A 22880-nucleotide genomic window follows, 5' to 3' on the forward strand; every position below is an offset into this window, starting at 1 on the left:
TTCCTGCTTTCCAAAGCCCAAGTGGGCTGAAGAGAACTCAGCCCTACCAGGCTTGAGAGAAATTCAGTCAATTTGCTCCTGGCAGCAGGTTCTGTGAGGTGAGGCAGAGAAGGGAGGGCGGCTTGAGGGACAAGTGGCCAGAACTGTTGATGTCCAGCCAACTACTTAACTAATTAAAACAATTTAAACTGTTAAGAAAACTTTTGTGGTTTTATTGTATCATGAGGCATTGAAACATCTGAACAAATCAATATCTGGGTGGTGAGGCAGCTGCTTTCTCCTTCACTTCTTTGGGTTACTAGAGCAACTTGTCAGTAGATTAAAAAACGAAATAAAACAAAAACCGACAATCTTTTGCATTACTTAAGTCTTTCCAAGGCATGCGCTGGTACAACACAAACGTCTCCTGTCAGATGCAACTAGTCTAGCATCCAAACATCATGCACAACACCGTGGTGACAGAAGCGCACTGCACCCACTCCCACCTCGGCCCTGCTCATTTGTGTATGATATTTGGAGCATCTGGAGGAGTGAGATAGTATTGGGAAGAGGAGGGAGGAGGAAACAGCGTGAGTGTCTGGCCAGGAGGTCAGCCGAAGTTGTGCAGGGCAAGCCTGAACATGTCATTGGTGCAAACCCAAGCGTCGTTGATGTTCTTTAATAGGAACATCTGGTGGAAACCCATGATGGGATCTTCATCGGCCTGTATGGATGAGAAAAGAAAGGATTCGGTAATAGGGCCAAGGAGCAGGAAGGATGTTCAGTGGTAGAACAAGATAGAGAACACAGACTTTAAGTTTCTTTTTGTTGTTGTTTTGTTTTTGTTTTTTGAGATGGTTTCTCTGTGTAGCTCTGGCAGTCCTGGAACTCACTCTCACAAAGATCCACCTGTCTCTGCCTCCCGAATGCTGGGATTAAAGGCGTGCTCCACCAGCGCCCAGCTAGGCATTTATTGTCTTAAACCTGAATTTCAGTACACCATAGGTACGTGTGAAAGTGCACTGCTCAGAGCAGAGGACCTGCCTGTCTCTGAACTCAACACTGTCTCTGGGTAGATGTTAAAAAAATAAAAAATAAGAATCTTGTAGCACTTACTACTTAATTTATAGTATCAAAAAAAACATAAGCAATCTTAGTCAATAAAGTCAATTAGTCCAATCAGAAGAAATTACTGCTAAAACTAACTGTCTGGTAAAACGATTTAAGGTTCAAAACTGGGTTCACATTGGGCATGGTGGGACGTCTGCCAGTGCGTATGACAAAGACTATTCAAAACAAAGAATCAAACAATCAAATAAGCCCCCCTCAAAACCCAAATAAGTAAAATAACACACAAAGTTCACATTAGGATCACAATTTTATAAGGGGTGGGGTAAGATGGGGAAATGACCAGCATTGTATTGCAACTAATGCAGGCCCCAAACCTCTAGCCAGAACTCAGAAAATGAGGAGAAAGCCCAGTTAACAGATGATCCTCAGCATCACTTCTTTTTCCAAGAACTACAGCCAACAAGGAGGCAAACTGGTCACTTGAAGCTCCAGGTTGGACAGAAACACCAGGAAGAATTATGACCTCAGTTTAAGAAGGGGACAATGGAGCCAGGCGGTGGTGGCGCACGCCTTTAATCCTAGCACTCGGGAGGCAGAGGCAGGCGGATCTCTGAGTTCGAGGCCAGCCTGGTCTACAAGAGCTAGTTCCAGGACAGGCTCTAGAAACTACAGGGAAACTCTGCCTCGAAAAAAAAAAAAAAGAAGGGGACAATGGGCTCCTTGGAAATACCTCCTTAGCTCTAAGGGCCTATGGGCTTGCTGGTTCTGGGCAGGGCACTCAGAAAAGGCAAAAGAAACTGGCAGAAGAGTAAGGCCCTACTTGTAGGGATTCCCTCTAGGTCCAGTACAGAGGCTCAGGACACTCTTTCCACATACATACTGGACCCAAATACTTCCCTTCCACACCCGCACTGGACGCAGGAAGCACGATTCAGCTAGTCGAGGGGAGATGTGTGCATATACAGACCTACCACAACACAGTCCCAGAAAGCTGACATCTGGCAAAGGGGTCAGCCAATTTGTCCTGCCTTTGAAAACACTATCTGACTATGAGGATGACAGTAAGGATGTTGATAAGGATAAGGTCTTAAGAGGGGAAAAGGAGCCAGGAACAGTGATATACACCTTAAAATAAAATAATAAAAAAAAAAAATGTCAGGGCTGGTGAGATGGCTCAGAGGTTAAGAGCACTGCCTGCTCTTCCAGAGGTCCTGAGTTCAAGTCCCAGCAACCACATGGCGGGTCACAACCATCTGTAATGAGATCTGGTGCTCTCTTCTGGTCTGTAGGCATACATGTAGACAGACAGAACACTGAATAAATAAACAAATCTTTAAAAAACCATCGCCAGGCAGTGGTGGCACATGCCTTTAAACTCAGCACTCGGGAGGCAGAGGCAGGTGGATCTCTGTGAGTTTGAGGCCAACCTGGTCTACAAGAGGTAGTTCTAGGACAGGCTCCAAAGCTACAGAGAAACCCTGTCTTGAAAAACAAACAAACAAAAACAACAACAACAACAAGTCAACAAGGTACTCAAGGGGTAAAGGCACTTGCCCTATAAGTCTGGGGACCTGAGTTAGGAGAGTTTTCTCCTGACCACTCCATGGCTGTTGTAGCGTAAACACCATACACCCATCAAGTAAACACAAACATATGCACAGTAATTTCTTTTTCACTATTTTTTTTCCTTAAAGGACAAGAAAAAATACAATATCACAGGATTCTAGATATTTCCTTTGCTTGGCATGTAAAGACCCAGTTTGGGCCAGAAGGAGTGGTACACGCTTTTCATCTGAGCACTTAGAAAATAGAAGCAGGAGGATCTCTGTGAATTCAAGGGCTTGGTCCACATAGCAAGACCTTGTCTCAGAGAAAGAGAATGAGAGAGCACCAGCTTGGGTGGTCCCACTGAGGACTGTAGAAGAGGGTTGTCTCTCAGTGCCCAACTAGCAGGACTACCTAATTCTTCTGGGCGATGCAAGAGCCCAAGAATTTGGCAGTACAGCTTGACCCTGCTCCTATTCATCTTGTCCCGTTTCCATAAAGGCTCTAGACCAGGTTTCTTCACTACTTTCTGTAACCATAGCCACTGACCAAAAGCACTTAAATATGACTAGCACAACTATGGAAGTTCATTTTAATTTAACTAGCACAATTTAAAACTGTGTGGAACTAGGCTAGTCTACATCACAAGTTCTAGGCAAGCATACATAGTGAGATCTGGACTTAAAACAAACAAAACAAAACATACATATATACACATGTAGGTAGGTAGGGTCGAGAGTGTAGTTAAGCCTGAGAAAGTACCTGCTTAGCATGTACTCAATGCCCAGCACCAAGAAAAGAAGGGAGAAAGCAAGAAAGGTCAATTGCACATGGCTCATGGCTATTACAGTAAACAGAGCAGTAGATGGGCGGTAGTGGCGCACGCCTTTAATCCCAGCACTGGGGAGGCAAAGGCAGGTGGAGCTTTGTGAGTTCGAGGACAGCCTGGGCTATAAGAGCTAGTTCCAAAACCAAACAAAAAAACCCCAAAATATCTGGTGACTCATGCATGTAATCCCAGCATTCTAGGATCAAAATGTTGAGATAAGGCTGGAATATAGTGAGACTCTGACTCAAAATAAATAAGCATATGGGTTGGCACACACCTGTAATTGGAGCTCTTGAGGAGTAGAGGCAGGAGGATTAGAGTTCAAGATGATCCTAGCTACACAGAGAAAATGAAATCACCTTGGGCTACATGAGACCATCTCAAAAAATATTTTTTATTCACTAAAAAATAAGAGAAAGCATTCAGGTGAGGAGGGGTGGGATGTGGGAGTAAAAAAACACGACTTCTTCATGTGGTAGCTCACACCTGTAACGCTGACTCTGGGGAGGCTAAAGCAGAACTATGAGTTGGTGGGATCTCTTGAGTTTGAGGCCAGACTGGTCTACAGAGTGAGTTAGTTCTAGGACAGCCAAGGCCACACAAAGAAACCTTATCTTGGGCTGGAGAGACAGCTAAGCCATTAAAGGTTAGGCTCACTAGAAACCCTGTTGTTAGAGGCTGCTTATTGGCCTGACTGCTTAGCCCGAAATAACCACACAGAAACTGTATTAATTAAATCACTGCTTGGCCCATTAGCTCTAGCTTCTTACTGGCTAACTCTTACATATTAATTTAACTTTATTTCTAGTAATCTGTGTATTGCCACTTTACCGGGTAAAGTTCTCAGTGTCTGTCTCCAGCAGGCTATGTGGCTTCTCTCTGACTCTGCCTCCTTTCTGGCAGCATTCAGTTTAGTTTTCCCCACCTACCTAAGGTCTGCCCTATCAAAAGGCCAAGGCAATTTCTTTATTTATCAATGGTATTCACAGCACACGGAGGGGAATCCCACAACAAAACCCTATCTCAAAAAGCCAAAAAAGAAAAGAAAAGGGCACGCCTACGCAGTTGCTTTGGCTTTTGTTTTGACAGTCACTCTGGATGTCCCGCAATAAATACACCACATCCTCATATCCACAGGGAAGGCAGTAGCCCAGGTCCCTGCTTTGCCTACCCACGACTACTCTCAAACACAGTGGCACTACTACCTTGAGCTGGCCTACAACCATGCTGATGATACAGCTATCTGGTGTAGGCTGATGGTCCTGCGCCGTGATACTATGCTGGATTTTCTGGAACGGAAGGCTCTGCAAGACAAAGAATGGGAGGCAGGCTGAGGTCAGAAGAGCATGAGATAAGCTACCCGTTTCCCAGTTCTGGGCTTTACTTACAGACAACTTCTCCACAATGGCAGCTTTCCCCTGGAACTGCTGTCCTTCCCACGTAAGGCATGATGCATCAATCTGAAAAGTGAATAGGAAATATAGAGTCAGGGCCTCAGCACTCTAAGGCCTTAAAGGAAACAAGAAAAAAAAAAAAGTCCTCAAAAGGGTCTTGCTTGGGGAAATGAGTCTATACCTGTTTACTTGTCTGGAAACAAGAGAAAAATTAAGGGTGAATCCCAAATTTATACTAGTAATAATTTCTAAATTAGAAGTTCTTTATTTCTGCAGGGCAGTGGTCCTAGCACTTGGGAGCAGAGGCAGGTGGATCTCTGGCTTCAAGGCCAGCCTGGTCTACAGAGCGAGTTCCAGAACAGTCAGGGCTACAGAGAAACCCTGTCTCAAAACACACACACACACAAAAAAAAATCTTTATTTCTTTTTATTTCATTATTTTTTGAGGCAGAGTCTCACTTTGTAGCCCTGGCTGACCTCAAACTCCAAAGATCCGTCTGCCTCAGCCTTCCAATGCTGTGATTAGAGGTTTATGCTACAATGCCCAGCAAACTTTCTAGATTATATACCATTGTTTCACTCTAAAAGATTATCAGTCAGGTGGTAGTGCTGCACACCTTTAATCCTAGCATTTAGGAGGCAGGGGCAAGAGGGTCTCTGAGTTCTAGGCCAGCCTGGTCTACAAAGAGAGTTTCAGAACAGTCAGAATTACACAGGTAAACCTTGTCTATAAAACACAAGACAAAAAGATTATCAAAATGTCCTTATTAACACACAACAACCCCTCTCCACTTTGTTAACCAGTCTCACTGTGTAGCCCTGGCTGACCTAGATTCTTTCTGCCATGTCTCCCAAGTGCTGGGATTAAAGGGGCATGCTACCATGCTCAGCCAATGACAGATAACTTTAGTCTTAAACTTGAGAGGTTTGTGGCAGGATGATGGAGTATTTGAAGCCAGCCAAAGCTACATAGTGAGGTACCACCACTGGGGGTGGGGGTGGAGGTGGGATGCAACTTCCAACTGTGACAGTCAGTTTCAAATTGCTTATTTTGGTGAGTTTTAGTTTTCTCACTCTTCAGAAGGGAACATTTGAGTGATTATCAAATTGCTTTATTTTTACAATGACCTGTAATCAAAAGCCCTTTAGAAGGCCGAGGTAGAGGATCCGGGTCTGAGGCCAGCCTGAGCAAAACAGTGAGATCCCTATGTCTAAAAGAAGAGAGGATGAGGGGAACTGACTGGGAGAACAGTGGTAGAGCTCCTACCTTCCATGCACAGGGACCTGGGCTCAATCCCTCTAACTCATAAAGACAATTTATGTCATCTATATTTGGTCTCTCAAATGCTAAGATGTCTTTTTTTTTCTAAAATTTCTGAATGAAACCTGACATTGGGGAAGAGATACTGATAACCTCTGACAGCCCAACCAGGCTCTAAGGCTCTTCCTGTCATTGTTATCCTGAGTAGACACATTAGCTGGCCTGACGAAATGCCCTTATGTGACTGAACATCAAGAGTCTAGAAAGAATATGAATAAATGAGTATTCTTTTTGTTTTTTCTCTTCTTTCTTTCTCTTTCTTTTCTTTTTTTTTTTTCTTTTGAGACAGTTTCTTTGGAGACTGTCCTGGAACTCACTCTATAGACCAGGAACTCACTCTATCTACTCAAGCTCACAGAGAGCCACCTGTCTCTGCCTTCCAGGTGCTAGGAGGCACTCCCAGCATTAGTATTCTTAAAACATCAAGTGCTGGGCAGTGGTGGTGGCACACGCCTTGAATCCCAGCACTGGGAGGCAGAGGCAGGCAGATCTCTGTGAGTTCAAAGCCAGCCTGGTCTACAGAGCTAGTTCTAGGACAGCCAGAACTACACAGAGAAACCATCTCAAAAATCCAAACAATACAAACAAAAAAAAAACCCATCAAGTAATCTGCCTGCCTAGAAGATTCCCTATGAGCACTCAGGTTTTCTGGTCTCAAATGAAGCTGCACATGGGACCTCCCAAAACCAGCTTTGCATTGCAAATGCTCATGGCTGCTGCCTCCAGAGGAAAATGGGTCCTAGTCTCTGACTGCTGCTACTTCCTCTGGAAGAGAGGTACTCTAGGACTATGTGCCCTGATGAGTGCCAGCTACATGGAATGGCAATCCCCACTCTGATATTCAAAAATTAATTTTGTGGGGTCCTATTCTGGCTCTCACATTGGACTTACGTAAATTGCGCCTAGTTGGGTTCTGTCGTTATCAAATAATTGGTAGTAATGCTGAATAAAGCTGGATCCAATCTGCTCCCAAATTGGCTTGTCTCCCATCCTGGAGAGTCACCCACCTCACCAAGACCTGCAAAGAGCAGCAAGACAAAGAAAGGCAGAAGAGTTAGCATCACAGAAGCATGAAGTAGCCAGCCACTGACCTTTGTCTTCCTAATCTCATGCAGGTAAATCCTCTGTGATACCTGTTCTTTCAAGGGTATATAATCAAAGCCCTGGGGATCTCATAGGAGACCGTACCAACCCCAACCAGTGGTAGGAACCACGTTTAGCCCATCTTCTAAGGAGCTCCAGGTTGATGATAGAGTGATGCCAGTTATACGAGATGGGTGCTGAGCATGTAACTGGGGCAAAGGAATATCAAAATAGCCTTATAATGCCCAGTAAGGGAGAAAAAGGAACTAAACACTGGTCCCAGCTCCATATTTTCTTTTAATCCTCTCAATAACCTCTAAGGTCAGTTACTGTCATTCTACCCACTGATCAGACCAGAAACTACTGATGTATCTGTGTAGAATGTTTCTCTTTTAGCCTTCAAACTTCCAACACTGTCTCAGGGATGTGTTGGCAATGGGAGGTAGGAGGGGGAGAAGGGGAACGTACGACACACATAGCTTCTAAAGACCCCACTCCTGACCACAGGAAGTCCTAAGGAACCAGCCACCTAACAACGCTGAGGCAGGAGATTCTGCTTTAGTGACAATGACGTCCTCCACTCACTCCAGAACTGTCAGAAGGAAGAGAAAGGAACTAGACGGAGGCTGTGAGTGGGAAAGAGCACATCCGCCGTCTCACCAACTGTCCTCTTCCCAGGGCCAAAAGCAAGCCCTCCAAGAAAATGGCAGCCTACACACCTAGGTATTGTTTGTTTTGCACAGATCTGACTGCAGAGGAGCACACCCTCTGTCCTGATAATATGTTTGAGACAAAACAGTAAGAAGATAATTTCAGCCCAGCAGAAAACCATTAGCTCCGGTAGGAGCTAATCCAAGTCACTGCTTCTAGGGCTTCCACAGCCTCCTCTGCAAACTAAATGTTAACCCTGGGCATACTGGTGGTTATGTAGCTTCTTTGCCAATGAGATTTAGTAAAGCGATTGTTTGACATGGTAAATACTAAGTCACTATGACCTCAGCCAAGGCCAGAGGAGCTAGCAAGAAGGGACAGAGTAGGGAAATAGAAATAAACCCAATCCTCTAGCTTATGACGAATCCTCTAGCCAATGAAGGGCCAGGAAATGAAGCCAGTTTTATTTTAAGTTCCCTAGGAGGTAGTTGCACTAAAAATAGAAACTCTATGCTCAGATGACTAAGAAATGTCCAGGAAAGTCTAAAACAAGCCATAGGAGAAAGCCTGGATTCAGCCACGCCTGTACACAGGAACAGTAGGTGTGTCCCAGTTCACATTTGTGCCAAGAAACAAATCAATAAATGGAAGCACAGGACCTACTACTAGTTTCATATGCAATCTTGGTCACGTTTCCAAATTTCCACATTTTCCTGCCCTCACATCTCTGCCCCTTTTACCTTAGTATTCATTCAACATGTCCCAATGCCACAAAAACCCCAAGAAAGAGACTCTGCCCAGTTCCCAAGAGCTCTCGAAAAAAAAAGCTGCAGAAATAATGAGGGTCACTCTTCCTTTTGCCTTCAGACCACACCAAAGCTGGGCAGTTCTCAGGGGAGGTCCTAGAAAAGAACATGCCAAGCAGAAGAAACCACCACTAAAACAACAGCACCACCAAAACAGCACCACCAAAACAGACGGGGGTAGGAAACTAGGAAGTCAGAGATGGAAGCAAGAGAAAGTAAGGCTGGAAATCAATCCAGAACCAAGCAAAGTGCTGGCACATGGTAAGGGCTGGCATGAGAAGGAAGGTGTTTTTTCTTTCAGTAGTACTGTTCTATTTATCCTATGCCTCTCATCTGGGAGAGTCTCACTATGCAGCCTAGAACTTGCTACAACGACCAGACTGGACTGTTATCCATCTGACATTTCCTCCTTAGTGCTAGGATTAAAGGCATGTACTACTATATCCAGTTAGGTAGGATTTTGTTTTGTTTTTGCTTGTTTTGAGACAGGGTAGAGGCAGGAGGGTCAAAAGCTCAAGGTGTTCCATCCCTTGGTTACACAGGGAGTTTGAGGTCAGCCTGGGTTTGAGACCTTGTTTCAAAAATAAAAACAACAAAAAGAAAATCTCAAAAAGAGACTGCATAAAGATCTTTGTTTAAGGAGACCAAAAGCAGCTCCAGGAGCCAACACCAACCTTACTCTAAGCCTGCTCGACCTTCATGCATTTATTTCCGTGTACCCAAAAATGACACATGATGTTCCATTGCCGTCTTGCTTTACAGATAGTAAACTTAGGTTAGGTTGAACAATTTAGAAGGGCTTGCCTAAAGCTCATTCAGATTATCAGGGCTGACATGGTTTTGTATGACTGAACATGTTTCCTTCAACACTGCTGCCTTTGGTTAAAGCCAAATCCTAAACCTAGTATGGCATTGCATTTCTCCAGCCCCGGCACTCAGGCAGTTTTAAAGGAGAGAATAATGAGTTACAGGCAGGCCAGAGCTACATAGCAAGACACATCTTAAGACAAGCAGCCAGGTACCTGGAGCACACCTGTAATTCCAGCACTTGGTGGGCACAGTAGGACTGTTCTGAGTTTCAGGCCACCAGACTGCACAGTGAAAACTTATTTGAAACTTATTCAAAAAAACAATAGGTAGGATCCGGGTATGGTGTGATGCAGGCCTTTAATTCCAGCAACTGGAGGCAGAGGCAGGAGGATCTCGGCTAAGTTCGAGGTCAACATGGTCTGGAGAGTGACTTAGAGGCCAGCCAGAGCTACAGTGAGACCTTGTCTCAACCAAACCAACAAACTAAAACAAAAACAACAAAGAGAGGGACTGGAAAGCCTCCGGTCACTAGTGCTTGCCTGGTGCTTGCCGCTCTTTCAGAGGACCAGAAGTTCAGCTCACAGCTGCTTCTAACTCCACCTCCAAATGATCTGATGATACCCTTTTCTGGCCACACAGGCATACAAAAAAAAAAAAACCAAAACCACAAGACAAACTGCTAGGTGTGACATCCACCTAAAATCCAAGTTTTCAGGATGCTGAGGTGAAAAAATTGTTGGAAAATCAAGGTCACCTCAGTGACAACAGTGAGACTAGCCTGGGCTACAGAGTAAGAGTTAGTCTAAAAAAAAAAAAAAAAAAAAAGTGGGGGTGCCTAAAAGTGTTGGCTGCTCTTCTAGAGGACCTGGGTTCAAGTCCCAGAATCCACACGAAGGCCCACAACCTCTGCAACTCAAGGGCAGCAGGCTCGAATGTGGTGCAGATATTCATGCAGAAAAAATACCCATACAAATAAATACATTAAAAAAGAGCAAGAAGCAGTGCACATCTTTAATTTCAGCTCTCAGGAGGCAGAGATTGACAGGGTTTGGAAGTAGAATGGTCTACACAGTAAGTTCTAGGACACCCAGAGTTACATTAGACCCAGTCTCAAAAGTAAACAACAATAATAAAAAACAAAACAACAAAAAGGGTAAAACAAACAAAAAATATAAAACTCTCCAAGCTCTGCTGGGGGTCATCTATACCCACCCCTATCTTTCCAGCTATTCACTCTTATCTGGATCTAGTACCACACACACACACACACACACACACACACACACACACACACACACACACACACACAAAACACCACAGGTCCAGACACCGTTGTTGACCCCAGCTCTGTTCCTCTGCCTTGAGGCACTATTACTCCCATGTGGGCATTCCGTGTTTTTTGTTTGTTTGTTTATTTGTTTTTGTTTTGTTTCAATACAGGGTTTCTTTGTTTAACAGTCCTGGCTGTTCGGGAACTGCTTTATAGACCAGGCTGGCCTTGAACTCAGAGTGTTGGGATTAAAGGTGTGACCACCACACCTGGTCACTGGTCATTTTCACACACACACAATCCTCTCCCACACTTATCCTTCCCAGGACAGAATGCAGAGACATGCACACCACAGATTTAATAGTTTACTCAAAACCTACAACGTTTTCAACTCAGTTTGAAAGGCAGCATTTCCAAACGCAAAAAAGCAGAAAGTAGAGGCTCTCTCCCATCCACGACTCCCCTGTGGGGGGTCCAGACAGGGCGACCAGGCTTCCTCAGAAGAGCCAGAGAGCTCTGAGCTTGTTCTTTACGTGTTTACTGTGAAAGCAAAAGTCCTGAACATCAGACTCAGAAGATGCAGTCTCTTATGACATTGACAATTATCCTTGTTAGTATTCAAGCATCGTATGAACCAATGTTGTATGAACCATGTTGTAATTTAAAAAACAGCATGACAGAGAACAACCACACGACAGGGCTCACACAGAGGGTTTTTTTTTTTTTTTAAAGTGAAATGGGGAAAAAGGGGGGAGGGGGAAGAGAGAGAAAAGAGAGAGAGGGAAGGAAAGAAGGGAAAGGGTGGACAAAGGCCCTTTTAAAGGGGGCTTGGTAAAAAAAAATAAACAAAAGGGACCCTAGTGAATCTGCAGAGGAGCTCTAGTGGCTGCAGCTGCACAGGTATGCTGCCAGAGCCCCAAGGGCAGGCCATACAGATGCCCGAGTACTAACATTCTCAACCTATGGATTCTAGGGCTCTTGTGAAACACTGGGAACCACACCATCTCCGGCTGCGCCCACTAGCCCACAGACTAAGGCCAAGCTCCTCTAGGTCAGTCTTTCTGGACCCTTAGGTATGTGGTAGTGCAAAGATCCTCTGAGAATCACAAAGCTGTAACTCTCTGCCAAGCATGCACAAAGGTAGAAATGGACAAATCTTGTAAATAATTTCAGGTTGTTCAGACCCTCAAGGTTCCAATCATCAAAACAGGGCAGTGGTGGTGAATCCCTGAGTCAAGGCCAGCCCGGTCTACAGAGTGAGTTCCAGAACAGCCAGGGCTACACAGAGAAACCCTGTTTCAGGAAAAAAAAAAAAAAAAAGAAGAAGAATCATCTAACCATAGACTCCAGGTTAAGTGTTGACCTAAAAGGTCTCACTAGGCAGAAAAAAAAAAAAAATTATCTTTATTTTTAAAAGTCAAGTGTCTCCAAGACAAAATCTGTGACCAACACATCGGAGGTTGATCCCTCTCTCAAAATCAAAGAGATCAGGCAAAGAAAGAAACGTCTTCTATGCACCGCCCCAGACCATCAGTACACACGCCAGAAATGAACAAAACAGACTCAGTGAGGTCATCAGCTCAGCAGCTGGTAGGCAGTGGAATTCAACTGCCCAGGTTTAGTGGACTCCAGAGTCAGGTTTCCAATGACAACCTGAGTCCTCTTAGAGATAAAAATGAACAGATCTCATCTGTGAAACAGTAGCCTCTAGGCACAAGGCCCTAGAACTCTGAGCCTCAATCTCTGAGGAGCAAAGCAGGCCTCTTTCGGAGATTTTTACACCAAGGGCTGAAGACAGACTTCAGACTTAAATAGTAGTTTCATTGCCTGTAAGCTCAGCATTTAGGAGGCTTAGAGATGAAGGACTACGTGAGTTCTAGGCAAGTCTAGGCTAAGTGATGTCTTATGTCGTCCCCCCACAAAGTTACCAGAGGACTGCAAAGACAGTTTAACAGTTACGAGTACTTGCTGCCCTAACAGAAGTCCTGTGTTTCAGTCCAAGCACTCATACAATGGTTCACAACCACCTCTAACACCACTTCCACAAGGATCCAAAAATCCTTTTCTGTTCTCTGGGGACAAGGGTCAGAGACCTGACAAGATGGTTCAGTAGGCAAAAGCATTTACTACCAAACTTGTTGATTTCAATCCCTGGAATCCACATGGCAGAAGTGGAGGACAGACATCTACAAGTTAATTCTCTGACTTCTGCAAGCATTAGGGCATATCCCTCTAAAAAATGTAAAATAAAATAAAAGGTTGGGGATGTAGTTCAGTTATAGAGCACTTCATGTGACCAGGATCTGACCCCCCAGCACCACACACACACATGCCCCCAAATCACAAACCAGTTTCTACTGTTTCAACAAAGGAGAGCTGGGCAGATGGTGGCCAAGCTGGACCTGGGGCTGCTATAAGGCACAAGAAAGATACAAAAGGCAAGGCGGTGGTGGCGCATGCCTTTAATCCCAGCACTCAGGAGGCAGAGGCAGGTGGATCTACAGGCATTTGAAGCTAGCCTGGTCTACAGAGCAAGTTTCAGGACAGCTAGGGCAGTTACATAGAGAAACCCTGTCTTGAAAAAACAAAACAAATCACTAATTCCACAGACAGATGATCTCGTATCTGAAGACTCATCACTTAGGTCCAGTGGAGAACACTAAATGTGCTGAGCTTGCAACAGAAACTTAGAATTGAGTGCCCCTTACTCCTTCTGCTTGCCAGCATAAAGCCAGCATAAAGCCTAAAAAGTATTTATTCATAAAAATCACTCATTATTTATTGTGTGTTTCTATGAGATGTAAGTGCAGAGGTTTACTTTGAGAAGTCGGTTCTCTCCTTCCAAGGGGGCTGGAGGATGCGACTCAGGTCGTTAAGATTGTTTGGGGAATCACTTTTACGGAGCCATCTCAGACCTTGGTTAAGCCCCCTGGAGGAAAGGGAGAGGTGAGCAGCAACCCAAGACAGCACAGTCCAGCAGGGTGCCCGCCTGACCTTCAGCTAGATGTGGTAGTACATACCTGTAAATCCTACCACCTGGGAGTTGGAGACAAAAGGATCAGGAGTTTAAGGCCATATTTGGCCATAGGGAGTCAAGGCCAGTTGAGGCTACATAAAACCCTATTACAAATAAAACCATAAAAATTTGCCTTTGGGCTGGAGTTGACTCAGTGGTTAAGAGTACTTGTTGGTCAGGCATGGTAGTACACGCCTTTAGTCCCAGCACTGGGTAGGAAGAGGCAGGCTCATCTCAGAGTTTGAGGCCACCAGTTGGGTCTACAGAGCTAGTTCCAGGATAGGTTCCACAGAGAAACCCTGTCTCAAAAAACCAAAACTAAATAGATAAATAAAGGAGCACTTATTGCAAAGGATATGGGTTCAATTCCCAGCACCCACATGGAGGCTTGTTACCTCCTAGGGCACCAGGTACCCATATATACATGTAGGCAAAACACTCATAAAAATAATTAATAAAAATAAATCTATTTAAAAAGTAATCCTGCCTCTCTAGTCTCATGAGAGTGTAAAAATCTGCAGTATATAACTCACGTTCTACAGCCTTACAGTGACTTCCATGGTATCTGGAGCAAAGCCTCACGACTACTTTTTCTTCAAGGCCCGAGGTCACTTGGCCCTCCTGGCTGTCTAATCTTGACTTTGCCGCCTACCCTCTTCCCTCTTTAGCAATCATGCTGGGCATTTTGCTAGTTTGGGTACAGACTGCGCCCATTCACACTGAGAGCTTTGTAGTCACTACTTCTTTGATTGCATTTATTTAGAGGTGTGTGTGTGTGTGTGTGTGTGTGTGTGCTTGAGCAGAAACGTGTAGAGGTCAGAGGAAAACTTGCAGGACTTGGTTCTCTCTTTCCAACACTACAGTTCAAAGAATAGAAGGCTGGTTGTCAGGCTTGGCAGTAAACAGCTACTCCTCCTCATGAGACTTCACTGTATTTTACACACGGGCCCAACGAGATTTAAGCAAAGGCTTGATGCTGGGAATGCACCAGTTCTGACACTGCTTCTATACCTAGACCATCTTGCAACTAGACACCTGGCTCCTGTCATCCCTCTTCACTGATACCTTCCCCTGACTATCCTCATCTTCCTTTACCCTTCCACAATGTCATACAGATATGACTTTGAGCATATTCTCCCTGTCTTCTCAAATCCCCTTCCTTCTCCCACCAAACCTTCTTTCCATTTAAAGTTACCTGCATAAGCATGAGTAAGGAGGGGCTATTTTCTTGAGCAGGGCAAACCACAAAGTCAACACCACGAATAACTCCCTCTCTCAGCAACCATTAACTCTTCACTGCCCGGAGCTCCTCAGGGAGGGGTGGGAGTCTTATGAGTCCCCCCCATCCCCCCCATGAAATGTCGGGGACCCAATCTTATGCATATAGCTGCTGCTGTGAGTTCAGGGTACATCAGCCATGTCACGTCCCGAAGTCTGCTTACTCATTTTATCTCCTGTATTGTTCTTCTTAGCATTTCTCACCCTGTCCGTGCATCATGTTTATATTGTGTCTCTCTCTTCCTGACCAGGGTAGTCTTAATCACCCATCTTCATGGTATCTGGCCAAGCCCTCAATAACTTTTTTTTGACGAAGTGAATTAATGTATAGGCTGGCTGTTCTCTGGGTTGTCAGTTTCGGGCAATCCCGCTCAACATTAAGTAGCTCAGTAACCCATGTCTCATTCACCCACACCTTCTATCTAAGATGCCAGGAAATGAATAATCCTTTGATCCATTCAGCTGAGCGACATGTGACAAGTGGCCCCAAACCCCTCTCAATCCCAAGGCCCTAGTCACCTTGGGGAACAGCTATAGTGAATAGTGGACACACAGCCACATCCTTGAAGATCTGGCTGCTAGCCTGCTTCTCTTCTCCCTGTGTTATGAACCGGTGAACCTGGCTCATCAGTAACTGTGGGCAAAATAGGGAGAAATTAACCAAAGCAGAACCTAGCGGTAAAGAGTAATCAGCAGGCTCCAACAGGCAGGCTGCACACAGGGAGGTACTCTTGACCCAGGAACAGTACCCTATAGATCCCTAGCACCACTGGGCCCCTTTCCTATGCCTGCAGGACTGGTCCAAGAGCTGAATCCTAAGATCTGTACTCTACAGTCTCCTCTGTACTTACTGTCCCAATAACTTCCCTGTGCTCGATGGTTTCACAAGATCTCTGGAGCGCTAGGCTTTTTTAAGCCTGGTCTACAAAGCGAGTTCCAGGACAGTCAGAGCTGTAATAGGGAAACCCTATTTTAAAACAAACAAAAAAACCTCCCCAAAACAAAACAAACAAACAAGACTAAACAGGTAAGGTTTTACATTAATAATTACAAAATAAAAATGATCATTTACTCAGTTGAAAAAGAGGGCTAGAGAAATAGCTCAGGACAGAGTACTTGCCTACTTATCCATGAGGCCCTGGATTCAATCTCCAGTAGCACAAAATAAAAAAGGGGATGGAACAGCTCTGAGATGGCTCAGCAGATAAGGGCAGTGCTGAGAAAGCGAATATCTGAGGTCAATCTTCAGGATCCACACTGGAAGGAGAGAACAGATTCCCACAGGTTGTCCCGACCTCCACTGTGTACTATGACGAGCACACGTTTCTGAGCAGACGTGGACAAAATAAATAATATAGTAAGAGCTAGAGAAATGGTTCAGTGGTTTGAGAGCACTTTCTACTCTTGCAGAACACCAGGTTCAGCTTCCAGGACCCACATGGTGTACAACCCCCTTTAACTCCAGCTCCAAGCATCTGACCTTCACCGGCACTTTCAACATGTGGTATATATACACACATTCAGATATACACACAAAATAAAAGAAAGCTTTCTTCAAAATTAATTACCTATTCATTTATTTGTTGACAGTGTCTTTCTACATAACCCTGGCTGTCCTAGAACTCACTATGTTCACTAGACCAGGATGGCCCTGAACTCAAGAGATCTTCCTGCCTTTTTAAAACAAATCTTTTAAAAATATATAAAGTGGTTTATAATTTAACTTATATATGAGCGTTGTCTGCATGTACTCCTCCTGCATGCCAGAAGAGGGCATCAGATTCCATTATAATGATTGTGAAGTCTGGCGGTGGTAGTGCACGCCCGGCACTGGGGGAGGCAGAGGCAGTGAACTCCGTGAGAGCTAGTTCCAGGAGAGCTAGAGACACGCAGAGCTAGTGCTCTTAACTGCTGAGCCATCTCTCCAGCCTTCTGCCTAACTTTTTTTTCTTTAAAGTCTATAGCACCCAGTATTCCCACCCAAGTACTAACCAGGTCTGACCCTGCTTAGCTGCTGAGATCAGACGAGACTGGGTGCGTTCAGGGTGGCTGGCCGTAGACCTCACCTAACTTTCAATGTACACCTTGGAAAATACTTTTCTACTTCCCTTGGCTCCAAAAGACTATTCTCACGCTGGAGGCCCCAGTGAGGATAAACTGAAATAGTCTGCAATGGCCATCTCTTGACTCCATACTCAAAATCCCTGTGACCAGTTCTGGTGATCCTTCATTGGGGAAGCCTCCTCTAATCTTTCATCCTAGAAAGACGTTCTGGTTTCCGCTTAAGGAACAAGTGGTTCAGTGGGTAGAGTGCTGGCAGAGGATACCACAAGCCCAGTTTGACCCTAACTCTACCTAAAGCAGGACAGCGAAAGCACACAGACCTATGATATAATCCAGGCCAATCCAGGGGTGGAAACTGGAGGAACAGGACAGGATTCCAAGGATTCGTCACTTGAATCAAGTTGATCACGAGGGAATCTCAGTTAAGAGGTGTTACACACCCATGTTTCAGGCAAGGAAATAGAAGACCAGACAATGTAGGTGACATTCCCAGGCATCCTGGGAACCTAGCAGACTCCTATGGTTTTTACCAGACACTGGAGAGAAGGTGGTGCCACTAAGTCTTTGCTCTTCAGAGCTCTAACCCTATAAAGAATCAGAGTGCCAGCAGTTCTCTCCAGCTAAGCCTTCAGCATACCTCCATCACCTTCTCTCTCCAGCACCAGGACTAGACGTGTGTGCATGTGTCCCTGGAGCCTCAGCCCAGAGTCAGACATTCAAAAAGGACAAAATGTCTTCAGAAAAATATCTGGGGGGCTGGAGAGATGGCTCAGAGGTTAAGAGCACTGACTGCGCTTCCAGAGGTCCTGAGTTCAATTCCCAGCAACCACATGGTGGCTCACAGCCATCTATAATGAGATCTGGTGCCCTCTTCTGACATGCAAGCAAACATGGAAGGAATGTTGTATACATAATAAATAAATAAATCTTTAAAAAAAAAAAAAAAAAAAGAAAAATATCTGAACATTCAGAGAAAAACAAAAAAACCTTGATCATGTCAAGCTAAATGTTAATACCTTACTAAGGGAATTTTGTTTTGTTTTTTGATATATGGCCTCATTATATAATCCAGACTGTCTTTTTTTCTTTCATTTTTCTTTTTTTTAGGTTTTTGAGACAGGGTTTCTCTGTGTAGCTCTGGCTGTCCTGGAACTTACTCTGTAGACCAGACTAGCCTCAAACTCAGAGATCCATCTGCCAATGCCTCTCAAGTACTGGAAGTAAAGGTGTGAGCCACCCTGACAAGGCTTGTCCTTGAACTCTTAACCCCCACTCCTGCCTCACGCTCCAGAGTGTTAAGATTAGTCATTCTTTTGCAGAGTGTTTGTATGCGTGCGCTCATGCAAGTGTGTGTTCCTAAACATCACAAGAAGCCCAGGTCAGTCTCACTGAACTTGGAACTAGGCTGGCAGTCAGCAAGCCCCAGAAAACTGTCGGCTTCTGACAATGCTTGGGTAGGTGCTGGGGATTTAAACTCAGGTCCTCGCCAGGTTGCGGCAGCACACACGCCTTTAATACCAGCCCTGGGGAGGCAGAGGCAGGCAATCTCTTTGAGTTGGAGGCCAGCTATAAGAGCTAGTTCCAGGACAGGCTCCAAAGCTACAGAGAAAAAGCGCGCACACACACACACACACACACACACACAAACAAAAAAAAAAAAAAAACGAAACAACAACAACTCGGGTCCTCAAGCTTGCACAGCAAGCATTCTTCCCCTCTGGGTGTCCCTTATACTGAAACAGTGGTTCTCAACCTTCCTAATGCTATGACACTTTAATACCATTCCTCAGGTTATGGCGACCCCTCAGCAATAACATTTTCATTCTCATTGCTACTTCGTAACTGTAATTTTGCTACTGTTATAAATCATAATGTAAATATCTGGGTTTTCCAAAGGTCTTAGCAACCCCCGTGAAAGGGTCCGTCAACCCCCAAGTTGTGACCCACAGTTGAGAACCGCTTTTTTGAAGGTCTTTTGTTGTCCTCATGTTTCTGAGAAGGGGGTCTTGTATTCCCGGGCTGGTCTGAAATGCATTATCACTCCTTCAGTATCACAGGTGCTGGAATTACAGGGATTTGCCACCTTTTTGATAAGAGACACCTAATTCTAAAATTTGGGAATTCTGCATTTTTATCATTTTCTCAGCATAATAACTGCAGAGGCAGCAGAATAAAGCAACACATGGTTCAGACAGAAGTGGGATTCTAGATATAGACCAAAGTTTATATTAAAAGGCCAACTGTGGTGATGTACATCAATAATCCTAGTAGTTTTGGAGGCTGAGACAAAATGATTGTAAACGCAAGGCCAGCCTAGGCTATATAGCAAGTTCAGAACTACTCTGAATTGCATAGCTATACTGCGTCAAAATAAATCCTGAGGCTCCTGAGATAGCCCATGAGGTAAAGGTCCCTGTTGCACTGCCTAATGATATGGTGACGAAACTGACTTCTACAAGTTGTCCTCTGACCCCCACAGCTGTGGCACATGCAGAGTCAAACAAAAAATATATTGCTAAATGAAAAAAAAAGATTAAAAATTAATTTTATTAGCTAAGACACACAAGTTTTCTTGTCACTTGTTTGTGCAGCGATACTCAATTGTCCTATGTCAGGTCCCATGACTTTCTACAGAGCAGAAGAGGGCACAGAGAGATTCTGAAGAACCTCAGGGTTCTCCTTTATCTCTCAGACCTCAGTGACCTTCGAGGCCAGAAAGATCAAGGGCTTCTCAGGGTCAGGATGCCTAACAATGGTTTATTCTAGAAAGAAGTTTCTGGAAACCTTTTCTAGGAACTTCTGAGGAATAAGGAGAGACCCAAATTCCTATTTCTGGCTAGTTTTAGAGAACTGTATCTTTTTGATCCTCAAAGTGCTAGAGTACACATAGCCTAGCATTTATAATGTCCAGGGTCTGATCCCTAGCGCGCTGAGTGTGTGTGTGTGTGTGTGTGTGTGTGTGTGTGTGTGTGTGTGTGTGTATAAAAGGAGGTCCTATCACAAGCTACCCAGAAGTTTGGAATAGGCAAACTGATCTACAGCCATAATAAACCTAGCCCATCTGAAACCCAGACAAACTAGTTTGTTTCTTTGAGACAGGGTCTCATATACCCCAGGCTGGCCTTGAATTTCCTATGTAGGGGAAGGTATAACTTATGATCCTCATGCTCCTTCCTTTTCAAGCTATGTGAAATGGGATTTCAAGCTTGTGCCACCACACCCAGTGTTTTCAGTGCTAGTGATTAAACAAGAAATCTACGAACTGAGTTACCCATTCCCAGAAAGTCTGGAAATAAATCTCTGCTTACTGCCTTTGACTAGGATGAATGACTGGATAGAGAATTGGACTGGAGAAAACTTCTCAAGTGAACACCAGAAAAACAGTATCTGAGGAAATACTCAAGGAGCAGGTGGGCAGAAGACAGTGGCTTCCTGCCTTCTGGCCCAAGCAATCATTCTAAGAGGCCGGGTACTCTGCTTGCTGAGGCCAGCTCTGCAGGACTGAACCGCTTCTTAGTTCTTATGAGAACTGTGACACAGAAGCCCTACAGGCCGGAGAGTTCAAACTGACAAGAGTTGCCTTCGGCCACGACCTAGAAGCTTCCCTACACTAGCCCCTCATCACCGCTCACACAGAAGTGCCTTCAAAGCCTGCCTCATAGTAACTGGTTACATACACCTCTTCTCCAGGACTCAATGTGATGCTCTATGGTGCCATTAGTAAGGCAATTTCTCAAGGCCCAACCAGCTTCTCGACTGTTCTCAGAGGTAGCGCCAGCACAAGTGAAGAGAAACCAGACATTGCGCTACTTCCAGCTCCAGGTCTGCAACCAGCTTCAAGAGGCAAATACTGTCCAAACCAGAGTTCTAGTCACAAGGTCCCTTCCACCTTTTCTTCTCTAGTTCTGGGCTCAAGGACCTCCAGCTTGCAGTTCACTTCTTCCCGTACTATATTCTACCTCATCAGGAGTCATCCTTCTTCCAGGCTACACGATGCTGACTCTAGGAATTCTGATGGATTGCAGAATTGGGCCGTGTCTGAGAAACTAACAAAAACCTTGGTGGCTCACACTCACACAACTAATTTCACTTCTTTGGCATCCTTCCTCCATTATAACAAAGTCAGGCAACCCACCCCCAGAGCTGGAGCCAAGTCAAGGATAAAGAAATGTGGAGGCTGGGCCTACCAGCCGGGAGCTGCCTCTCCAAAGACACAAGGTCCAGATTTTTCTAAGACTAACTAGAGATAAAGTCCCACGAGGCATCCCCTCCCGTCCCAGATTCCCTCCCTTGTCCTCCATGCTGGACAATGCAGCACAGGTTCCACAGAGGTAGTTAAGTTCGTGCACTCCCAACAGGCAATCAGGCAGAGAAGCGTTCACCTACATCCTAGCCGAGCTATGGTTTGGAACCGGGCAATGGTCCCAAGCCCCAGCAGCGGCAGGCGGGCAACCCTTACCCATGCTGGCTCTGGAGCGAGCTGGGTGACGTTGCCCATCCCCGGATCTTCGCCGGCCGGTGGTGGGGTCGGCCCGCCAACCTGCCTGCAGAGGTTGTAGGATTCGAGCAAGCCAGGGAAGGCCACACAGGGCGGGGCCCTGAGAGCTATCCTGATCATCCGGACCAGAAAAAAAGATATGGCCACAACGCAGTCCGGCACAACAGCCAGGACACAGGGCTGCACGGACAGGCGTCCGTCAGGCTCTCAGCATTCCCCCGGCCGCGGCCGCAGAGAATCCGCGGGAGGCGGAGCCGCGCGCGACACATGGTGCGGGCCCCGCGCCTCTTCGGGCCGCCGGGGGGGTGTGAAGAGGGGAGGGGCCTCCCAGGGCCTCGAAGCAGAAGCTCCCGGCGGCCTAGAACGCGGCTCCTGCGGCCCAGCCCCCGCCCCGGCGCGCTGGCCCCAACACTCACCCGTGGGGCTGGCACGATGGCGGCAGCGGCAGCGGCAACCCAGCGCGGTCTGCGACCGACTGTCCCTTCCCCCCTGCCTTCCCTCGCCCGTTCCGCTGCTCTCTGGGAAACGTAGTCCCGACACGCGCCTTATGCGCGTCAGTGAGCTTCAATAATACTACAACTCCCAGAATGCTAAGCGCGGAGGCGCACCCACGGCTCACTGCGCGGGAGGAGAGGTTAAGTCGGGGAGGGAGGCTGTCTGAGCGAGCCCCTGAGAATTGTGGTCTAGTGGAAGCCTCTGGAACACGGAATTGGCGCCAGGCGGGGATCAACTCTCGGTCGCAGCCCGGACCCAGCTGGTCTGGCCCCGCCTAGGTGGTGCGGTTGATGGTGCCTGACCCCGCCTTCGTGGGAGCCTGGTCTAGCTTAGAGCTGGTCTGGCTCGTCCTAGTAGCCCCTTTCTGGGCCCCTAGGCTGTACTACGTTCAGTCTGGCTACTAGTCACGCTCACGGTGTTCCCTTAAACCACGTGACGAAACCCACCCGTCTCCTGTCCCAACATTCGTTTAATTAGCTGTCTCGGAGGGAGATACTTACCTCCAAAGTTGGTTGCAAGCTGACTAGGCTTTTCTTAGACCCGGGACTCAAATCGCCCCTTTGGTCGGTCATACTTGGGAGAGGTTAACCTCACTCGTACAGACAGGGATTCTCAAAACAGAATCGTTGAGTTTTGGGGTGGTTTTTGTTTATTTGGTTCGTTTTGGTTTTTTAAATGTATAGGTTTTCTTATTTTTGTTGCAGCAGAGTAATTATGAATTTTTTTGTCTTTTACATTTGTGTTGTTGGACGAGCCAGGCGCGGGCGTGC

General features: G+C 45.8%; 1 protein-coding gene across 2 annotated transcripts; it reads right to left on the reverse strand.

Annotated features, from left to right (window-relative positions):
• Positions 1-189: 189 nt before the first annotated feature.
• Positions 190-22121, reverse strand: Nutf2 (nuclear transport factor 2). 2 transcript variants are annotated; one of them, XM_038312673.2, is made up of 5 exons: positions 22032-22121; positions 7031-7157; positions 4813-4884; positions 4630-4728; positions 190-703 (listed from the first exon to the last, which is right to left on the reverse strand). In XM_038312673.2, the coding sequence occupies exons 2-5, from the start codon at positions 7127-7129 to the stop codon at positions 590-592; spliced, it is 384 nt and encodes a 127-aa protein (XP_038168601.1). In that variant the 5' UTR covers positions 7130-7157; positions 22032-22121; the 3' UTR covers positions 190-589. The 2 variants fall into 2 exon arrangements, with proteins under 2 accessions (XP_038168601.1, XP_038168602.1); XM_038312674.2 differs by lacking the exon at positions 22032-22121 and adding an exon at positions 21577-21774.
• Positions 22122-22880: the final 759 nt, after the last annotated feature.

Source organism: Arvicola amphibius, chromosome 15, assembly GCF_903992535.2.
Source record: "Arvicola amphibius chromosome 15, mArvAmp1.2, whole genome shotgun sequence".
In the NCBI taxonomy this organism is placed as follows: domain Eukaryota; kingdom Metazoa; phylum Chordata; class Mammalia; order Rodentia; family Cricetidae; genus Arvicola; species Arvicola amphibius.

Excerpts from the sequence above, each read along its gene's own strand:
- Nutf2 (XM_038312673.2), bottom strand. The coding sequence starts at position 7,129 with ATGGGAGACAAGCCAATTTGGGAGCAGATTGGATCCAGCTTTATTCAG. Across the intron at positions 4,885-7,030 it reads CCCAACTAGGCGCAATTTAC|ATTGATGCATCATGCCTTAC; the intron begins GTAAGTCCAATG and ends TTCACTTTTCAG. Across the intron at positions 704-4,629 it reads TGGTTGTAGGCCAGCTCAAG|GCCGATGAAGATCCCATCAT; the intron begins GTAGTAGTGCCA and ends TCATCCATACAG.